At 38.0% G+C, this 24759-nt stretch overlaps 1 protein-coding gene across 3 annotated transcripts; it reads left to right on the top strand.

Moving 5' to 3' along the window:
- Positions 1-1352: 1352 nt before the first annotated feature.
- LOC122278103 lies at positions 1353-24759 on the top strand. 3 transcript variants are annotated; one of them, XM_043088186.1, is made up of 8 exons: positions 1353-1519; positions 9137-9386; positions 12856-12979; positions 19434-19759; positions 19868-21572; positions 23198-23451; positions 24061-24233; positions 24367-24759. In XM_043088186.1, exons 1-8 carry the CDS (start codon positions 1464-1466, stop codon positions 24416-24418), a joined length of 2940 nt encoding a protein of 979 aa, XP_042944120.1. In that variant the 5' UTR covers positions 1353-1463; the 3' UTR covers positions 24419-24759. The 3 variants fall into 3 exon arrangements, with proteins under 3 accessions (XP_042944120.1, XP_042944122.1, XP_042944123.1); XM_043088188.1 differs by having other exon boundaries at positions 1354-1519; positions 24076-24233; XM_043088189.1 differs by lacking the exon at positions 24061-24233 and having other exon boundaries at positions 1359-1519.

Raw genomic sequence — 24759 nt, 5'->3', positions numbered from 1 at the left:
AGGAAATGTGAACAATCTTCACCTAGTCAATTTGATGAAAAGTTAAGTAACATGGAAAGTGATAGGATGATAACAATAATTGAGCGACAGGAGGTGACAAGCCTAACTGATAGGAATAGGGTCGAGATAATCTCACTTAAGAAGAAAAAGATGGAGATGGAAATCATGATGTTGAATGTTGATAACATGAATGTAGTGCAGCGAGAATACTTCAAGTCAATTCAAATTGAAATCCTAGAGAAACATAGGAATGAATTGAATGAAATGTAGTAGCTGGATGAAGGAGAAGTACACTGAAGAGTTGCTATTTTGTACACCTGGTAATATATTGTTCATAGTAAAAATATTTGGTAGTTGTTGTTTTTGGTTAATATATTGAAGAGTTGATGGTTTTGCACAACTGGAAATCCTAGTAGTTGCGGTTTTTGGTAAATTTTCAAGATTAATATTGCTTAATTCTGTGTTTTGCAGTAAATACTGATTTTTCGATGGAAGACTATTTTTTGCTTGGAAGACTATTTTTTGAAACTTCATGACAGATTGAAACTTCATGACTGATTTTTTAAATGTATTTGGTGACATTTGTAACTGTTGTTATGTGTAATTTAGGGGTTTCTTTTTGTGCTGCTTTACATGGTAACTAAGTATAGATTGTAACTACTATATATTGTAACTGTGAAGGGCAGATTTATGTAGGTGTTTTTTGTAATTAAGATGGTGTTGGAAGTGCAGATTTCCTCTAAGTGTTTATGTAAGTGTTTTGTAATTAAGGTGTTTTCTTAATCTCAATTTATGTAAATGCAGATTATTATTATTATTTTATATGAATTCTCATATGTTGCTAGAAATTTGGTTAAGATATTTAGCAATTAAGAATTTTTGATAGAATTTTATTAGGATTAAATGACCTTTGAAAATGTGTTTTTATAATATTAATTTAATTATAATATAATTATTAATATTAAATTGGAAGAATTATAAAATATGATAAAAATAATTTTTTTAAAATATATTAATTTAATAATATTTTATTATTATATAGATAATGAATGGCTAATCTAACATAATAATCTAATTTAAATAAAATAAATTAATATAAAAAAATATTGATATTGACTAAATTTAAAAATAAATTTGATCAAACTAATGTTAATACTCTAATAGGTATGGTTGGTGTTCCGTGCTTGCCTTGCATTGACAAACGTGAATAATAATACCACGTGAAAACTAACACGTGACTATCTGTTGATTTATAATGAAAAATTGATTGGCTTATAACTTTTAAAAATGAAAAATTAAAGGTAAACATTTGGATTCTGATTTTCGAAATAACTCCCGAAAACTGAACTTTACTCGCATGTAAGCTCCACGCACGAATATTGCCGGTATAAATAGCACTTCCCTCTCCTATTTGTCCCGTTTTTCATTGCTTCGAAATTTGGGGAAAAGACTCAGAGACGCGAATGCGAGAGGAGGTTATCAGCTCCGGAGGGACCATTCACCCAGCTTCTGCTGCCAGGTACCGTTCTCTCTCCCTCTCTCAATCATAAGCTTGATCTTCAATTCCTGTTTTTGTCTTTGATTTTCTCTATCCTTTTAAGTCTATGAATTGAATGGAAGTAGGGTTTCGAATTAACTTGGCGAGTTTTGAATTTGATTTTGTGGGGTTCACGTTAGGGTTTCAGTTTATTCGTGTCCGGGATTGGGAGCTGTAAGCCCTGTTTAATTGCCGGGAAAGCGGAGGAATGGAAGTGGGAGGTGAATTCGATGTCCGGCACTAGAGCTGTACATGTGATTAGTAAAATGAAAAACTCGATTGAGCTTATCAAATAGGTTTTCAAAGGCTCACCAGTGTGTCTGTAAACATACGTTGTACTTGTGGTCTAACTGAAATTGGGTGTCCAAAACAGTGGGTAATGTAGCACTCGAATTTGGGAAATTCATATTGGAACTTCCCATTTGCTTTCTGAGCTGTACGTGTTTTGTATTTATTAATTTTCTTGCATTCCCAATTTGAACCTTTGATAAAGCAATTTTATTAAATTGCAAACCCAAGTACATAGGAAGTATGCAAGAAAATCACTCAGGAGGAATGTTAATTTACATTCCTCAAGAGATATACGATATTGGGAAATTGACACTTTTTAAGAGTTCTCTGACCTAGTATACTCTACCCGTTTGACGGGGGGAGTTGAATATAAGATTATTTGGTGCCCCTCTAAGAAATGAAAGTTCACAGTCTGCTCCTTCTGCCAAGCCATGACAATACATGATACAAATATATTTCCACGGAAGAGTATTTGGAAGACAAAGGCACCCTTAAAGGCAACACTTTGTATGGACAGCTTCCTTGGGGAAGAGCTTCACTCCAAACAACTGGAGGAAACTTTGAATCATTGTCATGGATTGATCTTGTATGTGTAAAAAGAGTGGAGAATCTGTCAACTATCTTCTACTTTGTTGTAAGATTGCCATATCATGCTATGAAGTCTTTTCTCACATGGGGTTAGCTTGGGTGATGCCAAGAAGGGTAGTTTACCTCCTAGCTTTTGGGAGAGGCATTTGGGGCAAGTCTAAGATTGTAGCAATATGGAAGTTGGTTCCAACATGTTTATGGTGGTGTATTTAGAGGGAGAGGAATGAAAGAATTTTTTAAGATCAAGAGCGGTCAATGTGTGAGCTTAGAAGTTTCTTTTTCAATATTTTAGTCCATTGGTTGATTGTAATTGATTTTCATGTCATGAATTTTTATAAATTCCTTGTATCACTAAACTAGCGTGCTTAGGTGTTGTTTTGTGTACGTCCCGTATACTTATTACTTGGGCTTTTGCCTATTCCTATGATCAATAAAATTTTGTTTACCTATCAAGAAAAGAAGGAAAACATAGAGACATGAATTATTGATAACTAGAGAAGCAAGAGTTGTTGCTAGCTTTCATCCTAGCAATATAGGGATTGGGGTGATAACCACAAAAGCTTTTAGTTATGACACCATCCTCACTTATTCTTCAAAGTTTTGAGTGTTGCATTCCTTCCATACACACCACGCACCTGCAAGTGGGTCTTGGGTGGCTATGACCACCCCCTTTGATCTACTGTGCAATTTTTTATAAAAAGGAAATTCAAGTTTCTATTTTTTATTAGTTTTTTATTTTATTTTTTATTTTTTAAAATTTATTCCTTATTTTAAATTTTAAATATTTTAAGATCTTTTTCTATTGACATGTAGCACGTTTTTGTTGGTGATGACATGGATTCCTTTAGTGGGTTTGACGGATTTATTAAGGAAGGATTAATGTTTTTTTAATAGGTAATCAAGAAGTCTTGTTCATAGGAAATGAAGGCATAGCCCATGTGCATAGTATGTATATGGACATTTAGCCCATTAAAATCAATGACCCCTGCCCATGAGAACAAGGTCTTAAAATAGAAAACTTTAAGCTCATATCCTCTTGTGGTCCTTGAAGCTTCTATCATTTCTCTACTACCAAATGCACCGACACATACATATATGGGCCATCTTCTATATTAGTGCCACTTGAGGATTGCCTTAGAGGCCTCACTAGCTTGCTAGAAAATCCACAAGCCTACAAAGCATGACCAATATAATATTCCAATTCCCACAAAGAAATCATCCCTCATGGTCCTAGCCACCTTACAATGTAGAAGCAGGTGATTTACTGATAACCCAGTCTTCTTGCATAGGCAACACCTATCCAACACCATTACATGTAGAAGTGTAATAATTTTGAACCAAACCAATTAAGGAATTGGTCGGTCTTGGTAATATAAATTTTTAAATGATTTTCTATATGATATTTTTATCACTATTGAAATTGATTATATAAATTGAAAACAAGTAATCATGTGATTTTCTTCTAACTAATTATAAGTTGTTATGTCCAAACAAATTGTCTATAGTAAGAATCTTGCCTAAGGAGGTCATCCAAACAAAAAATGCAGGAAAAGGGTTCATGCCTTGACTAGTTAGAACTTGGTAGAACGATTTGACTGTGAAAAAATGCAGGAGGGGCTCCAGCTGATCTTGTCTATGGTTCCCTTGGTCACTCTTGTGGAATACAATAAAGCAAAGGACTCGGTGATAACATCCAACTCCCAATATAAGAAAATGATTGCTAACGAATGCTTGGATAGTAAATTGAAATATGGTATGGCCGGGCTTATTTGCAAGCTAGATATGGAAAAGGCCTATGACCATGTTAATTGGGATTTCCTCCTATATTTGTTGCGGAGATGTGGTTTTGGGGAGAAATGGTGTATGTGGATCAGATGGTGTATTTCAACGGCAAAATTCTCAGCTTTGATCAATGGCAACCCGGAGGGTTTCTTCGCTAGTTCCCGAGGTTTACGACAAGGAGATCTTTTATCCCCACTTCTCTTTGTTATCATCATGGAGGCCCTAATAGGATGTTAACGGCTCTGGTGACTAATGGCTTTATGAATGGTTTTCCAGTGGGTGACGTGAACAATGGCCATATCTCTATTTCTCACTTGCTTTTTGCATATGACACATTAATTTTCTGTGAGGCAGAGAATGAACATCTTAGGGCGTTGAAGGCCCTTCTTTTATGCTTCGAAGCTGCTTCAGGTCTGAGAGTGAATTCTGATAAATCATAATTAGTGTCAGTCGAGAGAGTCAGTGATACTCAGCAATTGGCTAGCACACTTGGTTGTAAGGTTGCTTCTTTCCCCATGACTTATCTGGGATTACCGTTGAGAGCTACCTCACGATCCTTACCCATTTGGGACTCAGTCATTGAGAAAGTAGAAAGAAGACCGGCAAGGTGGAAGAGACTTTATTTGTCGAAAGGCAGTCGTGTGACTCTTATTAAAAGTACTCTCTCCAATTTACCAACCTATTTTTTGTCTCTATTCCCTATTCCAGCGTCTGTGGCGGCACGCATTGAAAAACTTTATAGAGATTTCTTATGGAGTGGGATGGGGGAGGAATTTAAGTTTCACTTAGTTAGGTGGGATAAAGTGTGCAGACCACTCAATTCATGTGGGTTGAGGATAAAGAATCTAAGAACGTTTAACTGGGCACTTCTTGGAAAATGGCTTTGGAGATACAATACGCAACCAGAAGCACTATGGAAACTAGTAGTTGATTGCAGGCATGACGGAACATGGGAGGGATGGTGTACCCGAGAGGGACTGAGCCTCATGGGGTGGGACTTTGGAAACACATTAGACGAGGATGAGGAGTGTTTGCAAATCATACTAGATTCCTAGTGGGGGATGGGACTTGTATAAATTTCTGGAGGGATATCTGGTGTGGGGAGGAGGCATTGAAGGAGGGTTTTCCAGCTGTGTTCTGAGTGGCTTGTGAGCCAGATGCTTCGATGGCAGACCTTTTAATTCGGTCAGGGGACCAAGTCCATTGGAACATAATCTTTAGTAGAGCAGCCCAAGATTGGGAGGTTGATTGTTTTGAGGATTTTTTCAGCCTACTTTACTCTTGGAAACTGAGTGGCTTGCGGGAAGATAAATTGTGGTGGACACTTGCGAGTAAAGGAATCTTCTCGGTAAGCTCTTTCTATAAGATTCTTATAGCCACACCAAACTCTCACTTCCCTTGGAAAAAATTATGGAGGAATAAGGCGCCTCCCAAAGCACTTTTTTTCACCTGGACTGCAACCTTGGGTAAGATTCTGACTACCGACAACCTCCGGAAGCTTCGGATAATTATTGCGGACTGGTGTTGCATGTGTAAGAAAGCCGGTGAGTCAGTGGAACATCTCTTGTTACATTGTGAGATAGCTAGAGCGTTGTGGTGTGAAGTGTGCAGCAGAATTGGTTTAAATTGGGTGATGCCTGCTATGGTAGTTGACGTTTTGGCTTGTTGGGGAATACCGGGAGGACTCCCACATATTAAAGCAATGTGGAAGATGGTTCCTATTTGCATCATGTGGTGCATTTGGCAAGAGCGCAATGAAAGGACCTTTGAAGATAAGGAGAGGACACTAGAGGAGCTTCGCTCCCTTTTTTTCACTACTTTACTTCTTTGGGCCATTTCGTTAGACTTTAATGGCCAAAATGTACACGATTTTCTTCTTTCTTCTTTAGCGAACTAGATAGGTCTTACTCTTGTATTACATCTTGTATACTTCGGCTTTGCCTATTCTTATTAATATTACCGTTTACCTATAAAAAAAAGAAAAAAGAAAATACAAGGATGAAAAGGTTCATTTTTAGAAGTGAGGGTGTAATTAGTATAAAGGCCAAACCACAGAGACTTTTAGTATTTAACCCTAAATGTAAATAAGATAGTTGAAGTATGGAGGTCCAAGTTTATGAGAAATGATGATAATAGACTATTGTTTGCTAAATTATTGTCATCCATTTACTTTCTATGTACTTGGGCTATGCTTTTTTCTATCACTAAAGTTTTACTTTTACTTATTGAAAACAAAAATTATTGTTATCTATTAGTTAGGGTCAACCTACTGGTCAAAGGGAAGGCTTGGGGTGAGTTGTAGACTGAGATATTTTCGGTTTGATTCCACACTAGGAGTTTCCTTGGATTACTTGATACACGGTTTTGGCCGGGTGCAGTATTGGTGAAGGCAATGGGCACACTTGGGCACAAGCTTTGTCTAAAGGCTAGATGTAAAGTGCAAGCGCATGCTTAATTGAAATAAAGCCCATATTTTCAAAGATGATATGTAATAACAAAAAATCAATAAAATAAAAATAGTTTTTTTTACGAGTCCTTGCGACCATGCAAAACGCAATCTCTCTCTAATCTAGTTAAACCTTGGAGCTTTGTAATGCATCCCCATCTCACATATATGGTAAATCATCGACTATTCACCAATGGGATGTAGCCTCTGGAAATTGTTTGCACCCAAGTGTTTGAACCTTAAGTCTCATTTGGACACTTTGAGTATCACAGAATTCTGTGAATGGTAATGAAATGATTTATGAATTGTAGTGAAATGGTTTAAGTTAAGATGTTTTATTAGGTTTTGGGAAATGAGAGAGAAAAAGTTGAATAAAAATATTATAAAGTTAAAAAATTGTTTGAATATAATTTATTAAAATAGTCATATTGATTTTTGTGTTTTTATTTTAAAGTTTATAAAAGTTGTAATGATTAGATGAAAAAGTTGAAGATGTGAAATTTAAAAGTGTTTTTTTTTTTGTTTTTTTTGTTTTTTGTTTTGAGTGATGTTTGGGAAAGAAATTGTGAGAAATTTTGAGAATTTATCATCTCATTACCCAAACAATGGCCTTAGACTTGAACGGAGCATATCAACAAGACTAAGACCCTTACCAATTGAGCCAACCTTAGGGTTTAAAAGGTTTTAAAAAGCAAAATGGTAATATATTTAGTCTTTTTAACTCAATTTATTAGAGTATAATGCATCAGGAACATAAAGTAATCAACTAATTACATAAAACTCATTAAATAAAAAGTTTATATATTTCTCTCTTGCTTTAGTAAATATGCACATCTATTTTTATAAGTAACTAAATATACACATTTATGATATTTGATAGCCACAAACCAATTAAAGTACCTGGTTCAATCAACATATACCAAAAAGGCCTTGACCAATAAAGCTCAACGATTGTAGGTATTGACTTCTATGCTTTTAATATTTTATATATGGTTAATGAATATTAAACAATTTCATTTTAGATCTCTTGGATGAAAATTACATAATTAACTTATACAACTACTATATAAAATAATATTATATATGTAAAATATTTAAAATATATATACACATTCGGTCAGTCTCGGTCCAGTCTGGCCTAAAAAAAACCACACTCCAAGACCGACCAATAAGACTATTGGTCCTGTCCTACAGCCCTAGTTGGGATCGAGTGTCCAAGAATAAAGTTGCGACTAATTCCAGGGCTACATAGGCCATTGGCACGAAGTTTCCCACAAGTGCATCTTGAGTAATTCAAGAAGAAATTCCCTTGGGGGTTAGGGCAGTGACTTTTGTGTTAACATAAGTTATTCCATATGAAACCATTTAAAATGTGTACATGGACTATTATATTACGTTCGAAGCATATACATCACATTTGACAACTTGTGGCATCATGGAGTGTAAAAGATCCCCAATATTCACTAAATACTTAAAAAACAATTGTTTTTGGTCTTGAACTAATATATATATATATATTTATAAAAGAATACAAAAGTGTGCATTTTACTTTAAGTTTTCACAAAAAGAGAGAAAACAGAACATGCTTTTGTAATTGTGCTTCACTTTTGGTAAGTTGAGCGCTTAGGCCTTGGCACTTTGTGCTTTAGTGTGCTTTGACTAGCACTGGGTGGGTGGGGTCATGTTCAAAGTTTTGAATTCCATTCCGGTGATCATTTCAGCTTAGGTACTGGAACGGAATATTTCGGTACTTTTACATTTGGGTATACCATTTTGGGAGTATTTATATATAGATGTTTATATATAAGTACTAAAAATTTTATAATGTATGTATGTAAGAATCAACAATTTATAAAATGAATATATATATTGAAACTGATAAAAAAGAAAGATAGAGATATTGGTGTTAAAAGATAATAGAAAAAAATCACAAACTTGACTTGAAATACACAAAAAAGAAGCAAAAAAAGACAAATAAAAGAGCTAAGTATTAAAAATAATGGGATCTAATGAACAGAGGAGAATGAGGGAACATATTTAAAAGTTACAAAAATTTAAAATTAAAGAAATTCCATCAGATTAAAAAATTATAGAAGTGCCATTCAGATTCTGAATCAAGTAAATGCCATCTTGATTAAAAAATTTATGAAAATTCAAAAAAATTTTGAAACTGTCACCAAGGGAATTTCCCTCAACCTTTATAGGTTTTATTGGGATGGAAGTTATTTAAAAGCTGAGAATATGTGCAAACACTAAAGGGAAAAAGAAAGAAGTATAGGTTAGTGTTGATCTGCCGAATGCCGAGCTCTTTAATTGTTGACTTGATCCGTCACCCCTGTTTTTAACCAAGTACTATTATATTTTTCTGATGTGATGTCTTGGTAGATGCCAGAGTCTATATCTCACACAGCTGATTTTGAATTTTACTAAGCTCAAGTTTATTTGTACATTATTTTTTTGTGAACAAGCTTAATGCTTTATGTTTTAATCAGTTCTGCTGGGGCATCCTCACCTGCTGTTCCTACAAATGTTGGCAGTATAGATGGGTCCTGTCATGGACATGGCTCCAAAGCAGCTTCTTTGTCCTGCATTGGTTCACAACCACCAAGGACTTCCTTGAGCACAAGTGCTGGTGGTTCGGCTTTTGGATCATCTAGACCTTCATGTAGACCATGGGAAAGAGGGGATTTACTGAGGCGTTTGGCTACCTTCAAGCCCTCGAATTGGTTGCAGAAGCCTAAGGTTTGAAACTGGACTGGTGGATTAAGATATACGGAAATCCGATGTTAGGAGCAGTGTAGATTAGAAAAAATATCACTATTTATTGATACATTATCAACTGATCATTGTTTTTATATATTCTAAAACTGAGTATGTGGAGTAAGTTATGTGGGGCTCATCTAAAATGAGTTTAGATGTTAATATGAGTTTAATACTATTTATGAGAAATTAAAAAAGGTTGTGTGTCCCACGTATAAATATGTGTTAAGTTGAAAAAGGTTGTGGGTCCCAAGTGTAAGGAGGTTTTAACTTGAGATGAATTTAGTAATTTGAGAGTAAGTGTTTGGATGTTAGATTCAGCTTAAAATTAGACTAAACTGAATTGATCTCGACTGAGTTTTGCAACCAAATGAGGCCTAAATAATGTTAGGTATAAGGGGATCAATTGTATGTGTATTGCATTTGTACTTGCCAATGTATCTTTAGTATATATTCTTTTTTTAGTGTGTTACTTGAGTGTGCATGTAACGTCCTAATGGAAGACTCAAACCACATAGCCTATACTCCAAAAGGACCAGTCAATAATATAATTGGAACTCTATTAGAACCTTATAAAGAGCAAGAACTTTTCCTTCCCAAGCAATGTGGAATCCTCTCATACACCACCTATCCTTATTCTTATCATATTGGGTGTCATAATCTCCTCCCTTAAATTCCCGACGTCCTCATCGGGCCAGTCCATCTTAGGTGGCACGGCTCAAGTCCCACGTTTCTGGTTAGGATAGGTTCTGATATCATTTGTAATGCCCCAATGGAAGATCCAAATCACGTGGCCTATATTCCAAAGGAACTAGTCAATGATACAATTGGAGCTCCATTGGAGCCTTAAAAAGAGCGACAATGTGAGATCTCATACACAACCTACCTTTATTCTTATCATATGGGATGTCAAAGTGCATCAACAATGTCCAACAAAAATGCTATTAAGACATATTGCTTATATTTCAAGGATAAACAGATCTTTCTTGGTGACTCCTAAATGTAATTTCTATTGCCCAAAGATGCTACATTGTTTATAAGACTAATTACTGAGTACTTGTAGGTTTCATGGAAATCAGTTTAAGTTCTGGTCACGTATAGCACTCGTCAAATACACACCTAGGTGTGAATCTTCCTTTGTCATTTGCCATCTCAGAAAAAATCAAGAGAATTTATTCAGGAGTCAAAAGAAAGCAAGGTTCTCCTTGAATATGAAAAAGGAACCATTAATTCTGAAATTGAATAATCCAATAAATTGGCATGTGTCATTCAAAAAATATTACAAATACTTTCTCTCTGCCCTTTACGTGGTCAGACTTCATATCCACTTGTCTTCCACAAGGTTTGCATCACATTAATATAACAAATCTTCCTTAGAAAGACTAGTGGGCTATGATACAAAATCAATAAAATATCTTTAGCACTAGACAATATTTCGTCCTTTTTTGTGTGATGATGTAGAACCTCACCAAGGCTGGGCCCTTTGGACCCACCTCTAGGGAGTAAACCATAAATACATGAGCCCACCATCAAAATTGCGTATTAGCTGATTTAGGGGAGTTGATTATGCGAAATCGAATGTAGGATGTTTGAGTCTACAGTTGTCAGTTCATCCCCCGTCTGCCCTTTAACCATCATGCTGCACTCTGATGGGTAGTACCAGATCAGATTCTTGAGAGAGTTTTGTTGGTGTCTTGGATCTTTAACACTTTACTGAAGAAATCTCTTCCTTTAGGTTCAACTTTATCCCTTCGGGAGAGTAGCACTAACTAGGGTAGAGAGCAAATATGATATTGAAGTAACTCTACTTTGGTTGTTATAGAGAAAAGCTCAGTTAAGTAGTTGCTATAGAAGCAACAACTGGCTGGTGGAACTTCTTTCTATGGTAACTTCCACCAGCTTGAGGTTTTCCAAAGCAACTTTTATTTTTTATTTTTTTGGTTCTCATAAAAAAAAAAAAAAAAAAGGAATGCTGGTGGAAGCTTTAGAATCTTCTATTTAGCCTTTAGGGTTATCCATAAAGGATATAAACCCTTGGGATATGAAGCTGTATTGCAGATGGGAGTTCTAGAACAAGCCACATACGGGACTATATTCCAAAATGAGTAGCCAAGAGTACATTTGGAGTCCCTTGAATTCATTATAAAGGGCTTGAACTTTTCTGTTGCAAGCAATGTGAGATCCCATTCACCACTGACCTTCCTATACTCACTCAGTGCAAGATATCAAATGATCTCTCCCTTTAAATCCCAATACTCTCACCTGGTCATTCCATCATAGGTGACACGGCTCAAGTCCTACACTTTTGGTTCGAGTTGGCTTTTACATCATTTGTAACAATCACAGTAAGGCCAATTCAGCTCTGACATCATTTGGAACAGTCAAAGGAAGGCCCATACTCCAAAAGAACTAATCAATAATACAATTGGAGCCTGTTCAACTTATTATAAAGGGCTTGAACTTCTCCCACCCAAGCAATGTGATAGATACCCTCACCACTTACATTCCTATACTTACTCACTATGGGGTATCCCAGGTTTTGAGTCTTCTAGGGCTCCTAAAACTTCTCACAAATCTGATCCTTAATCTAGCATATTTCCTACAATTTTTGTGGTTTGTCAAAAGGCCTAGGTAGGCTAAACTTCCTTCCAAGCCTTATGGTCTTCAAATTTCTTTTCACAAATAGCATCAAACTCATTCAAATCAGTTGTGCAGCTTAAAAAATTTCAGACACCCACACATGCAAGAAAAATACCACTTTATCATTCAGATAGAAATTCACATTGTAATGACCCAAGGAAAGCCCAAGTCACATTCGGTCCTTTACTCCCAAAAGAAATCAATATTACAGTTATAGTCCCCTGTAATCAATATAAAGGGTCAGAAAAACTTCCTCCAACATAATGTGGGATACCATTCACCACCTTCCTATACTTAGTCGTGGGTATTACAATCTCCCCTTGCTAAATCCTTGACATCCTGGTCAAGCTATTCCATCATAGGTGGCACAACTCAAGTATCACACATCTAGTTGAAATTGTCAGCACACCATTTGTTATAATAAAAAAAAAAAAGCTCAAGACACATTTGAGCCGATACTTTAAAAGGACTAGCCAATATTATAATTTGAGCTGTTTGGAGTCATTATAAAAGGTAAGAACTTCTCCTTTCCCAGTAATAGAATCCTATTCCATTCATCCCTTCCTACAAATGGCAGGAACTTCTCCCTTTATATGAGTTTGTATATTTTTTTATAGGTATACATTCACATCTTTAAGTAGAGATATTATAACTCAATCTCTGTTATGCTTTAATGTGAGACACTGTAGCTTCTAAGTTGGTGGTCAACACATGCAAAAGATATCTTTGCCGCACTGAAAATTTTCTTTGCTTGGAGATATAGATTCAAGATCACTTAGAGGTATTCTCACTTTTTCCTGATTTGTTTCAGGTCATCAGTTCATTGTCTTGTGCTCAGAGAGGTTGGATAAATGTTGATGTTGATAAAATAGAATGTGAATCATGTGGTGCATATTTGAGTTTTGCATTGATACCATCCTGGACCCCTTCTGAAGGTTAGCTAATTCAAGTCAGCTGTTTTTGTTCCTTTTATCTAATACTCTGAAATTACTACTCAATGTGGTGGGGGTATTATCAAACATTTGTTTTTGGAAGAAGAAGAAAAAAACAGTCTCTGGTGAATTTTGCAATGATTGAACCTTAGTGCAGCTTGCTAGATAGGTGGAGGAAGGAAGTTATATGAAGGGAGAACAAGTAAGAAAAAGGAGTGGGCAGATAAGATTAAACTTGTAACTCGCCAAGATTTAGGGAGTAGACCTTCATTCATATTGAAACTTGCATTTTCTATTGAGTTGGATTTCTCATTAGGTTTTTTTTTTTTTTTTAATTTTTATTTATTTTATTTATTTTTTATTTTTATAAATAGGTAAACGATTATATTATATCACTGAGAATATGCTTAGCCTATCATCTTCCACACAGCTGAGATTTGTGGAACACCGCCCATACTCGACCAACATGCCAGAAGTTCGACCATTATTGCAGGCATAACCCAGGCTAATTTTACCCTTCTCAATACATCGATCCATAATGCTCTAGCAATCAAACAGTATAGTAGAAGATGGTCCACTGTCTCACCACTTTGTTTATACTTATAGCACCATTCCACCACTATCACCCCACATCTCTGTAGATTATCCATCTTCAAGATCTTTCCTAGAGACACTGTAAATGCAAAGAATGCTGCCTGATTGGGGGGACCTTGTTTCTCCAAATTCTTCTCCATGGGAAGTGATTATTCTGTGTTTGTGTGAGGGCCTTATAGAATGAATGAACTGAAAATAGACCTTTGCTGGCTGGTTTCCACCACAACGCATCAGCTTATTGTGTGCTTGGTCTCATGGAGTATTCGGAAGTTCACAAATTTGTTGACTTCTCAATCTTGGGCTGCCCTAATGAAGCTCACATTCCACTGAAATACATCACCATCCATTTGCATGAGGTCCAACGTTGAAGCTTCTTTCTTACGCGCAAGTGTGAACATTGTAGGGAATGAGTGCTTGAGAACGCTATCTCCCCACCATATATTGTGCCAGAATTTAATTCTTGTGCCATCCCAACAATTTTGGTATGACGGACAAATACTTCCTACCCTTATTTGGTTTGTTTCCAAATACCCAAGCCATAAAACCCCCCCCCCCCGGCGGGGCGGCGCGAGAACACACCACTAACCTCCATATTTGTAGTCTATTACCAACTTCTATAAAGCTAAGGCCCTATCGAATACCCTTAGATTTCTAATTCCCAAACCACCAGAAGAGATTGGGGAGCATACCTTATCTCACTTGATTAGGTGGAATTTGAATTCATCCCCAAGTCCACTCCATGGGAAATCACGCTGCAGTTTCTCAATATGTGTTGTCACACTTGCAGGAACTGGAAACAATGTTAAGAAGTTTGTAGGCATATTAGAAATAGTACTTTTTATTACAGTAATCCTTCCACCTGTCGATGGGTACAATTTCTTCCATCCTACCAATTTTCATTCTATCATTTCAATTACTGCATCCCAAATAGTTTTAGCCTTGGAAACGGCCCCCGAGTGAAGGCCAAGATGGTTCATAGGGAGAGAGGAGACCTTACAACCAAGGACGTTAGCGAACATTTGGATATTATGAACGTTGCCAATTGGAACCATCTCTGACTTGGATAAATTCACTTTAAATCTTGATAACCCCTCAAAGAAAAGTAGGAGTGCCCTTAATGCCTAAATCTGGTTTAGATCTGTCCCGCAGTAAAATAAGGTGTCATCTGCAAACAACAAATGAGACATGTGAAAAGTACCTCGACGTATATCACCAACCGAAAATCCCGACAAGAACCCCCTATTAACCATCGGTGAAATCATTTTGCTACACGCCTCCATCACTATGACAGAGAAGTGGGGACAATGGATCTCCTTACCTTAGACCTTAGGAGCTGTTAGAAACCCATTGGGCAATCATTCACTAAAACTGAAAATTGTGCCATTGATATGCACTACCTAATCCACGTGCACCACCACTCCCCAAAACCACATCTCCCAAACAAATATAAGAAGAAATTCCAGTTGACATGATCATAAGCTTTCTTCATGTCCAACTTACACAAGAGACCTATATTGCTAGATTTTAATTTACTATCTAAGCATTCATTAGCAATGAGTACTGAGTCCAAGATCTATCTTCCTTGTAGAAAGGCATTTTGAGGTTTTGTAATGATCCGCCCCAACACGCCTCCCGATCGAATTGCAAGCAGCTTGGAAATAATGTTATACACTCCATTCACAAGGCTCATAGGCTGGTAATCCTGAACCTTTGATGCCCCCGACCTTTTTAGTAATAAGTGCAATAAAAGTGGCATTGAGACTTTTTACAAATTTCCCAACCGAAAAAAATTCATGAAATACCTTCATTAAGTCCTCATTCACCACTTTCTAACAAGATTGGAAGAAAACCATAGAAAATCCATTTGATCCTGGTGCTTTGTCTTTTACCATCTTTTTCACTACTTTATGGACCTCGGCCTCCTCAAACGGCCTCTCTAGCCAAATAGCATTCCGCTGCTCAATGGACTCAAAAGGTAGCCCGTCAATCTTCAGCCTCCACCCCATAGGCTTGGTAAGCAACTGCTCAAAATAACCAGCAACATGTTCTTGGATCTCAAGGATATTCATGGAAAGAGCATTGCTAATATTCATCATCCTCAATGGCATCAGTTCTCTTATGGGAATTTTCCCTTCTATGAAAACCTTTCGTGCTACGGTCTCCTTCTTTCAACCATAACGCTCAAGATTTTTACTGCCAAGAGATCTCCTCTGATAGGGTAACCCTTTCTAGCTCTAAAGCTAGTTCTGTCCGTCGAGCAAGTTCCTCCAATGAAAGGGCCTGCCCCTCTTGCCCCATCTCTAGTTGATGAAGCTCATCCAATAGTGACTTCTTGCGGTAGCCTACATCTCCAAAGGATTGCGCATTCCAACGCTTTAAATCTTTTTTTAAAGCTTTCAATTTGCCTACAAAAAGGAAACTAGGGGTACCTTTGATCTGATAGGAGGACCACCATTGCCTTACTCGTTTCAAAAAGCCTTCTGTTTTTAACCACATATTCTCGAACTTAAAGTTCCTTCTCCCTCCTTGTATACCCCTGCAATCCAACAAAATAGGGAAATGGTCAGAATATAGGCGAGGCAATCATTTTTGGCATACTTCTAGGTAATGTATTTCCCACTTCGAGGATATAAAATCTGTCCAATCTAGACCATGTTTGGTTATTGGACCATGTAAATGTGCCACCCATAAGAGGAATGTCCACCAATTCCAACTCAAAAATACAAACTGAAAAACTCGACGTTGCCAGCCGCAACCTACTATCTCCTGTTCTCTCACTTGGGAATCTGACAACATTAAAGTCCCCTCCTATACACCAAGGAATGTCCCACCAACTATGCAACCCAGCTAGCTCTTCCCATAGAAACTGTCTACTGCTGTCCACAGTTGGCCCATATATTCCAACAAAAGCCCATCTAAAACAATCCTCCTCATTCTGAAAAGAAAAAGTCACTGTGTATTCCCCAATATACTCTATTTTATCCACTACTCTCCTATCCCACATAACTAGTACTCCCCCAAATGCCCCGATCGAAGCAAGAAAGACCCAAGTCAACATACGGACAGCTCCACAAACTTCTAATAATGTCCCTTGGAATATTTTCCATCTTGGTTTCTTGCAAGCACATAATATATGCCTTCCACTCCCAGAGCAAATTTTTTAACTGTAGGCACTTATTAATCTCATTAAGCCCTTGGATGTTCCAAAAAATAATTTTAGGCTTCATATAGGCAATGCCAACCCCCTCCCTTTGTATCTTTCTCTACTTGAGCTGCCCTTATAATTAATAGACCAACTCAAACTCTTGAGCTCTTGCTGTTTTTTTAACCAGATTTCTTGATCTGAATATTCCTTCTACAATGGCAGTTAACAAAGTAATAAATTATTCTTCAAAACCATCACATTCAATTCCCACACAGCTCTAGATTTCCTTCACCTTATCCATGACCTAGTCTGAAACAGTGTGCTGACATGGAGGTAAAGCCTGCAGCAGCATAGGCTCCCCGTCCATCTCAACCCTTTCCCTTGATGCCCATGGTGATGATAACAATAGCCCTGTTGCCTCCTCAGCAAAAGGGGACCTGCATTCCCACTCAGAAGATTCACTCATAAGGTCTAGAGATTCACGAACAATATCAAAAACCACTCCTTCATTGACGCCCCCAATACTCCCACCCAGTGCAAGGTCCAGTTCCTTTTCCTCTTTGCTACCCCTCGGTCCCTTCTGTTCACTCACTGCATGATCACAACCAACTGCTGTGAAGGGAGATGAGTTTCTCGTGTACAATACTGACGGATCCACTGGGAAATACCCACCAGAAGAGATGCCGCTGGAAGCGCCACCCCCCCCCCCTCCCCTCTTCTGGCCAACGACGAGGGGTGTTGAAAAACTGTGTTTGGTGTTGGGATTACCTTCTTTGTCGACTCCTCTACCGTCATATCCTCCCTCTCCTATACTGCCAGTGTTTCCACTACCTGTGGCAAGACCACCTGAGTCTTTGTTGGCGACAGTGGCTGTTATCGACTCAACGATGGGCCTGCATCACTCGGCTTCTATCTCCTCCAAACAAAGCCCTCTTGTTGTTTGGTATTAAGCTGTCCTATGGGCTGAGGCCCAAAACTTGGGCCTGAGCCTATTCTTGCCTTCCCTTTGTTTAAGTTTACAGGATGAGGCCCACTGGTATTTGCCTGGCCCATTGAAGCGTTGCTGCATGACTCATCTATGTCTTTACTGCCCATTTTGTTTCCTTTAATCAATCCACAACCCACGCCCAGGTCCAAGTCTGCTCCTTTATTCTCCTCAACACACCGTTTAAGCCTGTCTATTTTTCCTTGCAATTCACCCATCTTTTTCTTCATATCCATCAGAGCACGATGCGCCATTTCCTCTTGTAGGCTGACAACACACCTGCCACCATCATCAGGTCTCTGGAAACCTACTGAATTGGCAGCACTACCTGCACTTTTTGGACCTACAGCTCCTCTCAGGTTGACCACCGATGTGTCAAACCTTGCTCTTGACCTGACATGCTCATGAGATTGCTTCGATACCCACAGTTGTTGGAGGACCTCCCTGTACGATTGAGTATGAGGTTGGTTCAAAGCCACCGTTGTCACTGGCGGTGGCAAACGAGCAAGTCCACCTTCTCTTCCAGCCTCCCTCATTACCTCCGCCAACTTCCTCCGTCCTTATCCTTCGGTATGAAAATAGAGTTCCTTCAACCACCACCTCCATACTGCACCAGTGCCATGTAATAGCCTCGGGAGTTAGAACACTGTTGCGCAATAAAACTCCTATCTCCTTCCTGATGAGCAGTGTAGAACTCCCTTCTTCCAACCTTCAGACAGTTCTCTAAAGCTTTGGTGAGCCAGAGTGCCGTGGCTAACCCCAAGCTCATTCCTTTCACCACTCCCCAGCTCCTCTCAGTAAGATGAACATGTCTACCGTCCCTTATCACCTCAAAAGCCTTTGATTTGATTACAACTAGTTTTGAAGGACCCATTTTCCTTCCTATTCAAGCAAATCTCGCCATCAAACGCCCACAGCCACCTTTGAAATGTTAAGTGTACGGTCTCCCTCTACTAATATGGTATTAGAGGCTTTTTGCTGCTTCACAGATGATAATCCCTCTCTATAGGTTTTCTTATTTGAATACCAGCAAATCTAAAACATTTCATCTTATCTCATCATTATAACATTAACAAATTCTCACACAAAATATAATAAACAATTCAACGTTTTCAAATTCCAAAACAAAACTAAAAAAATTATATTATAACAATATTTTATTCAACTTTTAAAAAAAAAAATCTCATCTCATCTGTGTAACCAAACGGGGCTAAGAAACCTGTGATTTTGCATCTAGAAACTAGAGGAATTTTACCCTGCCTTCCAAAATCCCAGATTCTGATTTCTCAACAGTAGCTAACTTATGCCACCAAGTTGAATACACACCTATTATAGGTTTGTTTTTAATTAAGAAATCGTCATTGAAAATCCCAAAAGCTGCAACCCAAGTACACAGAAAGTATACAAGGGAGAATACCTATCTAGAAGTGAAAAAAATCAGATACAAGAAAAATATATACACCTTTTATGGTTTATCTCACAACTGACTTGACATTGCCTTATTTTCAGCTTACATTCTTGCTAATCTTAGTTGAAGTTATAGTATTGCACCCGTTTCCCTAGTCCTGTTTTTAATCATTTTAATTTCCTATTTCAAATATGTTAATCTGTTTGTGATTTTCTCCTTGTTTACACCATTTTTATTTGGTATTTCAGTGACGATTGAATGAGCTGGTCCTTGCTAATATTGATATTATTTTTCCTCTATTTTTATTTTTGTTTCATGGTTTAAGTTCAAAATGCTGCTGAAGCCTTTGCCAAACAGCTGGATGCTGTGCACAATGTCAGTTGTCCTTGGAGGGGAAATAGCTGCCCAGATAGCTTGGTGCAGTTTCCTCCAACTCCTCAGTCTGCCCTAATTGGGGGATATAAGGATAGATGTGATGGACTTGTGCAATTTCAATATCTTCCCATTGTGGCTGCATCAGCAATTGAGAAAATGCAGGTTTCTCACGGCCCACAGGTTGAACGCTTTTTGTTTGGGGAAGTAGATACTAAACCAGAGAGTATCCCAGAAATTGAAAGCTCTCAAGATGGGGCATTTTGTTTATATTCTCGTGTAAGATATATTAACGTACCTTTTGGTGGCTGATAATGCCTACAGATCATTACTTTTTCCATTTATCTTTATGCCTGTGTATTTCTATTTGTCTCTCTGCTTTTGCAGGCCCAGAAACTTATAAGCCTCTGTGGGTGGGAACCAATTTGGGTTTTAAATGTTCAAGACTGCGAAGAGCATTCTGCTCAATCAGCTAGGAATGGATGTTCTGTTGGCCCTAACCAGGCCAAGGGCCATCTATCGCAAGATCCTGGAATGGTCAAGAAACCACTGACTGCTGTAGATAAAAAAGACACTGGGAAGAGTAAAGTGTTGGTTAAGGATTCTAGATGTGAGTCCAGGTTACCTTTGCTAGATTGTTGCTTATGTGGTGCTACAGTTAGGATATCAGATTTCGTTACAGTTCCTCGACCTGCACGTTTCACTCCCAGCAATGCTGAAATTCCTGAAGCAAGCAAAAAAATGGGATTAACACGGGGAGTTAGTGCTGCCAGTGGAATTAGTGGTTGGGTTGCTGCTGATGATACAGAAAGAGAACATACTGAAGACCGTGATGAAGTTGCAATGACAAACAATGGAAAATTGCTGCCAAATACAGATGTTGATCTCAATCTTACAATGGCAGGTGGTTTACCTTTTACTCAGTTTGACAGGACAACAATGTTGGAAAATATTCATGATGCAGATCTGGGTAGGGACCTTATAATTGGGCAGCCCTCAGGAAGTGAGGTTGGTGACCGTGCAGCTTCATATGAATCACGGGGTCCCAGCTCTCGCAAACGAAGCTTGGAGAAAGGGGGAAGCTCCTGTTATAGGCCACACTTAAGGCTGCAGCAAGCTGATAGTGTTGAGGGCACAGTCATTGATCGTGATGGTGATGAAGTCACAGATGGGGGACAATATTCAGCTGGGCCTTCGAAGCGTGCTCGTGAATCTGACATATTTGATACATACTGTTCATCATATAATAGAGATACATCTGGTGCTGGTCCTAGCCATTCAATGGGTTTTGAAATATACACTGATGGCAACAGAGTTGCTTCGTTTCGGGAAGGGGGTGACCAAGTTATAAGGATCCAATCAGCTAGGGATTCTACGCGTGCATCATCGGTCATTGCTATGGATACTGGTTTCCACAGTGTGAATGATGACTCCATGGACAGTGTTGAAAATTATCCTGCAGATGTTGACGATGTTCATTTCCCCTCTTCTAGTATATATGGCAATTTGGACGTGAATGATACATCCGAATTGGACTATAGTAACCAAGCTCAGCAGAGTATTGGCTTCCGGTCAGCTGTTGCTGTCCCTGGAGAAATGGGTGTCAGTAGTACAAATGATGGGGAAGAACTTTTCAATGCAGAGACCGTAACTGTTCAAGCGAGGGATGGGTTTAGTTTTGGAATTAGTGGAGGAAGTGTCGGGATGTGTGCTAGTCATGAGGCTGAAATTCATGGGGCTGACGCGTCTGTTCATAGAGCTGATAGTATAGTTGGTGATGTTGAACCTAGAGCAGAAGATGCTGAAAATCAGGGCCAAACTGGTGAATCTGCTACAGATCCTGGACTAATGGATGAGATTGTCCCTGATGAAATTAACAGAGAAGATCCCCAGGGTGATAGCCAGGAAATATTACCTCGATCCATTGGAAGGGCAGATAGCAGCTCAAAAGTTTATGGTCCTGCAAAAACCGAATCAGTCGAAAGTGGGGAAAAGATAAGTCAAAGTGACAAGTTGGTACTAGAGAACAATGCCCACCCTTCTCTTTCTTGCAATGCTAATAAAACAACAAAGAAAGAGGTTACAAACGCTGGTAAATCTTCTTTAATAAAGAATTGCTTGGACCTAGAGTCAGGTTATGCGTTGCTAATGGCATCATTAAATTGTATGACTATTGATTTCTTAGCAAATTATGCCCTGCAGCTTTTCGGGTTCTTAGTCTTCACTTTCTTAATCTGATTTGATTGTTTATATGAAAGTTGACCTAATATTTTGACTTTTTTCATTGTTTTAACTAGAGCTTGCTGTGCTGAAATCATGATAGTTAGGTGTAGCTTAGCTGAGGAAAAAAAACTTTTGGGACTGTGTAGAAAGACCCAAGAAGAAGTGACATTAAAATTTGGGTATGAAGGCAATTGTGTTGGTTTTGATTTTGCTCATTGGGCGATTGAGGCTATTTAGCTTTACCCACATGTAGTGGGTTACTCCATTACTATTTTTCCATAATGTTAGAGGATTTGCGTATGAGACATCAGTGATTGTTTTACTTTTTCTTTTTAATTGATAAGTTACACTTGCATGGACTGTGATTTGACCTTTCATTCTTATCCTTCACCTCGTCTTTACAAGAGGAGGTAGCGCCATTTGAGCTTAAGGTTGGTAAGATAGGTGAGTCCCTATAGAAACAACATAGGTGACCCTTATTTTTTAATTATACAGGGTAAAATTGTAACAATGACTCCCCAAATATATTTGTGGTATCCATAGAGGCTATACCTACATGCGTGCTTGTGTGTATAAGTGCAAGTTAGAGCTCTTAAAATCTCAAATAATACTGATTATGTCCTTAACCCAATGTGCATAATGATTTCCCGGTTTCAATTTTTCATTTAGGTGTTCCATCTTTTATTCTACTTGTGTATTCAGGCTACGCCTTCTGCACTTCTGAATAAAATCTTAGATTACTTATCAAAAATAATTCCTCATCAAGCCAGAAATTTATAAAAGAAAGAAAAAGTCTGCAAGGCATGATGAGTGTTTCAAGTGACATCTATCAAGCATTTCTTTTCTTTCCTTGTCCTTTGCCTCTGCTGCTGCTGATTCATTTTCTTTTGGGAAAAGGCTGAAAGGCAGTTAGTTCCTGATGTGCATACAATTTCATTGTCTTGATGTTTTTTTGTTCAGTTATTTATCATGGTTTGAAATAATACTTTCATTGTTGTTGACTTTCATTTACAGCAGCCTACCTCTGCACTCAATATGAACCATGATCTAAACTGTCAAGTTCAGTGCTGATTGATCTAAGACTCAAAACAACCGTGCCTCCATCCCAAGCTTGATTCTATTGTATGCAATAAAAACAATTAGAAATGTGTCTTCTTGTGCATAGAATACGAACACATCCCAGATCATTTCGGACTCACTGCATTCCCTATTTTGTTCTATGCTGGGTTGTTAGTGGTACACTGTTGGAAGTGTAATATCCTAGCTCAGAAATCAAAACGGCTAATGAGCTTTCTGTATAACCTGGTTCATTGTCATCCCAACTTCCATTACCTATTTACAATTTTATGCAGGGTTTTTTACATGAGAATTTCACGCATTCCCCTTGGATTACTTCCACCTGGAATTCTTTCTGGTCTTATAATATTTTAAATTTTCTAATATTTCACTTATTTGTGTTATTCTTACTTTGTTATTGTCGATGTAATTTTTCAGGGCCTCCAAAAGGGAAAAGCAACTATGAGGAAGCTATGGAATTCGATCCAATTGTCCATCACAACCAGTTCTGCCCCTGGGTGAATGGAAATGTTGCAACTGCTGGTTGTAATAGCTGTGGTTCTAGCACTGGTTCTGATGCTATTGCACTTTGTGGGTGGCAGTTGACACTAGATGCACTGGATGCTTTGCAATCATTTGGCAATATTGCAATTCAGATGGTACAGTCTGAGTCAGCAGCCTCTTTGTATAAGGTTCGTCTTGAGTTTTTACCCCCTCCAATGGATTATAAGTTTGTTTTTCTCAATTTTCTTAAGCAACATGCGCAATGTTCTTTTTTTCTTTTTCTTTTTCATTGTTATGAGTTGTTTATTTCTTTAATTTCCTTGTACTTACTCGCTTGTCTTTTAAGTTTCGTCAATGCTATGTTTTGGACTTTAATAACTTTGACAGCCAGTCCAAGGTGGGAGTGTTAGTCACAGATCCTATTTTTACTGAAAGCCTATTTGTTGATCACTGCTTGTTATTATAGCCTAGCCATGAGTACTTATAAAGAAAAAATTGCCGAGCCACGAGTCAGCTGGAGTGTGGAAATTTTTATCTTAGATGTACTGTATTTCATGCAGTAGCATTTATGAAAGAGTAATGTTAGAAACTATACCGCTTCTCCACTACCATCCCACTCTGTTGACATTGCACTAATTCATGGCCTTTGGATCCTACAATCTTGAACAAGGGCTGTTAATCTAAGGGTTAATAAAACCTGTCATGTTTACTTAGAATGGTGGTGTAGTATCTTGCGTGTTCCTTTTTATAAATAGGAAGTGTGTCATATTAGCCACTGCTGACTGAATCATATATAGAGAAGCTTTATTCAGGTGTTTTGGAAGGTTGAGCTTTTTGTCCTCTTTGCATGGAGTGCGTCTGTTGCAAAGGGAAGTTCACTCAACTCAATATTCTATGCTGCTGGAAACTCCTTGTCAAGAGCCTGTACAACCCCCCCAAGGATTAGTCGGGATGCTGTCCCGGACACCCGGTGCCAATAAAAAAACATATTCTATGCTCCCGGCTCCCCTACAATATTGTCTCTATATATACACACACACACATATATATAGTTCAATTCTTGGTGTCATAGCTTATGCATTGATTTGAATTTGTTCTTGTAGGATGATCATCGCAATCGTGATAAAAAAAAGCTCCTTCAACACCACTCTATAAGCAGAAGCCATGGGCGACATTGAGATTCAATCTGAAGAGTGATGACCATTTAAAAAAGCAGCAGACCAGTATAACTTTATGAAGTGAGCTCCCATGGGTTCCCTTAGTCGGATATTTCTCAAGTAATCTCCATCCCATTAGTTTGGTGTTACTGTTTTTCAAGAAAAAACTGATGATTCTTACATGTTTCTAATTATGAGTGAACCAACCTGGAAACCTATTTCCTTTGTGCTAGTGTACTCATTTTACTAATTTTAATCAAATGTTTAGTTTTGTGGAACATGAACCCGATGCCAGATGAAGGTATAATTTATAAATAATTAGTTGATTTTCCCGTTCAA

This window comes from Carya illinoinensis, chromosome 10, assembly GCF_018687715.1.
Source record: "Carya illinoinensis cultivar Pawnee chromosome 10, C.illinoinensisPawnee_v1, whole genome shotgun sequence".
Lineage (NCBI taxonomy): Eukaryota > Viridiplantae > Streptophyta > Magnoliopsida > Fagales > Juglandaceae > Carya > Carya illinoinensis.
The sequence above is the reverse complement of the archived record's forward strand: the minus strand, read 5'-3'. Positions and strand labels throughout refer to the sequence as shown.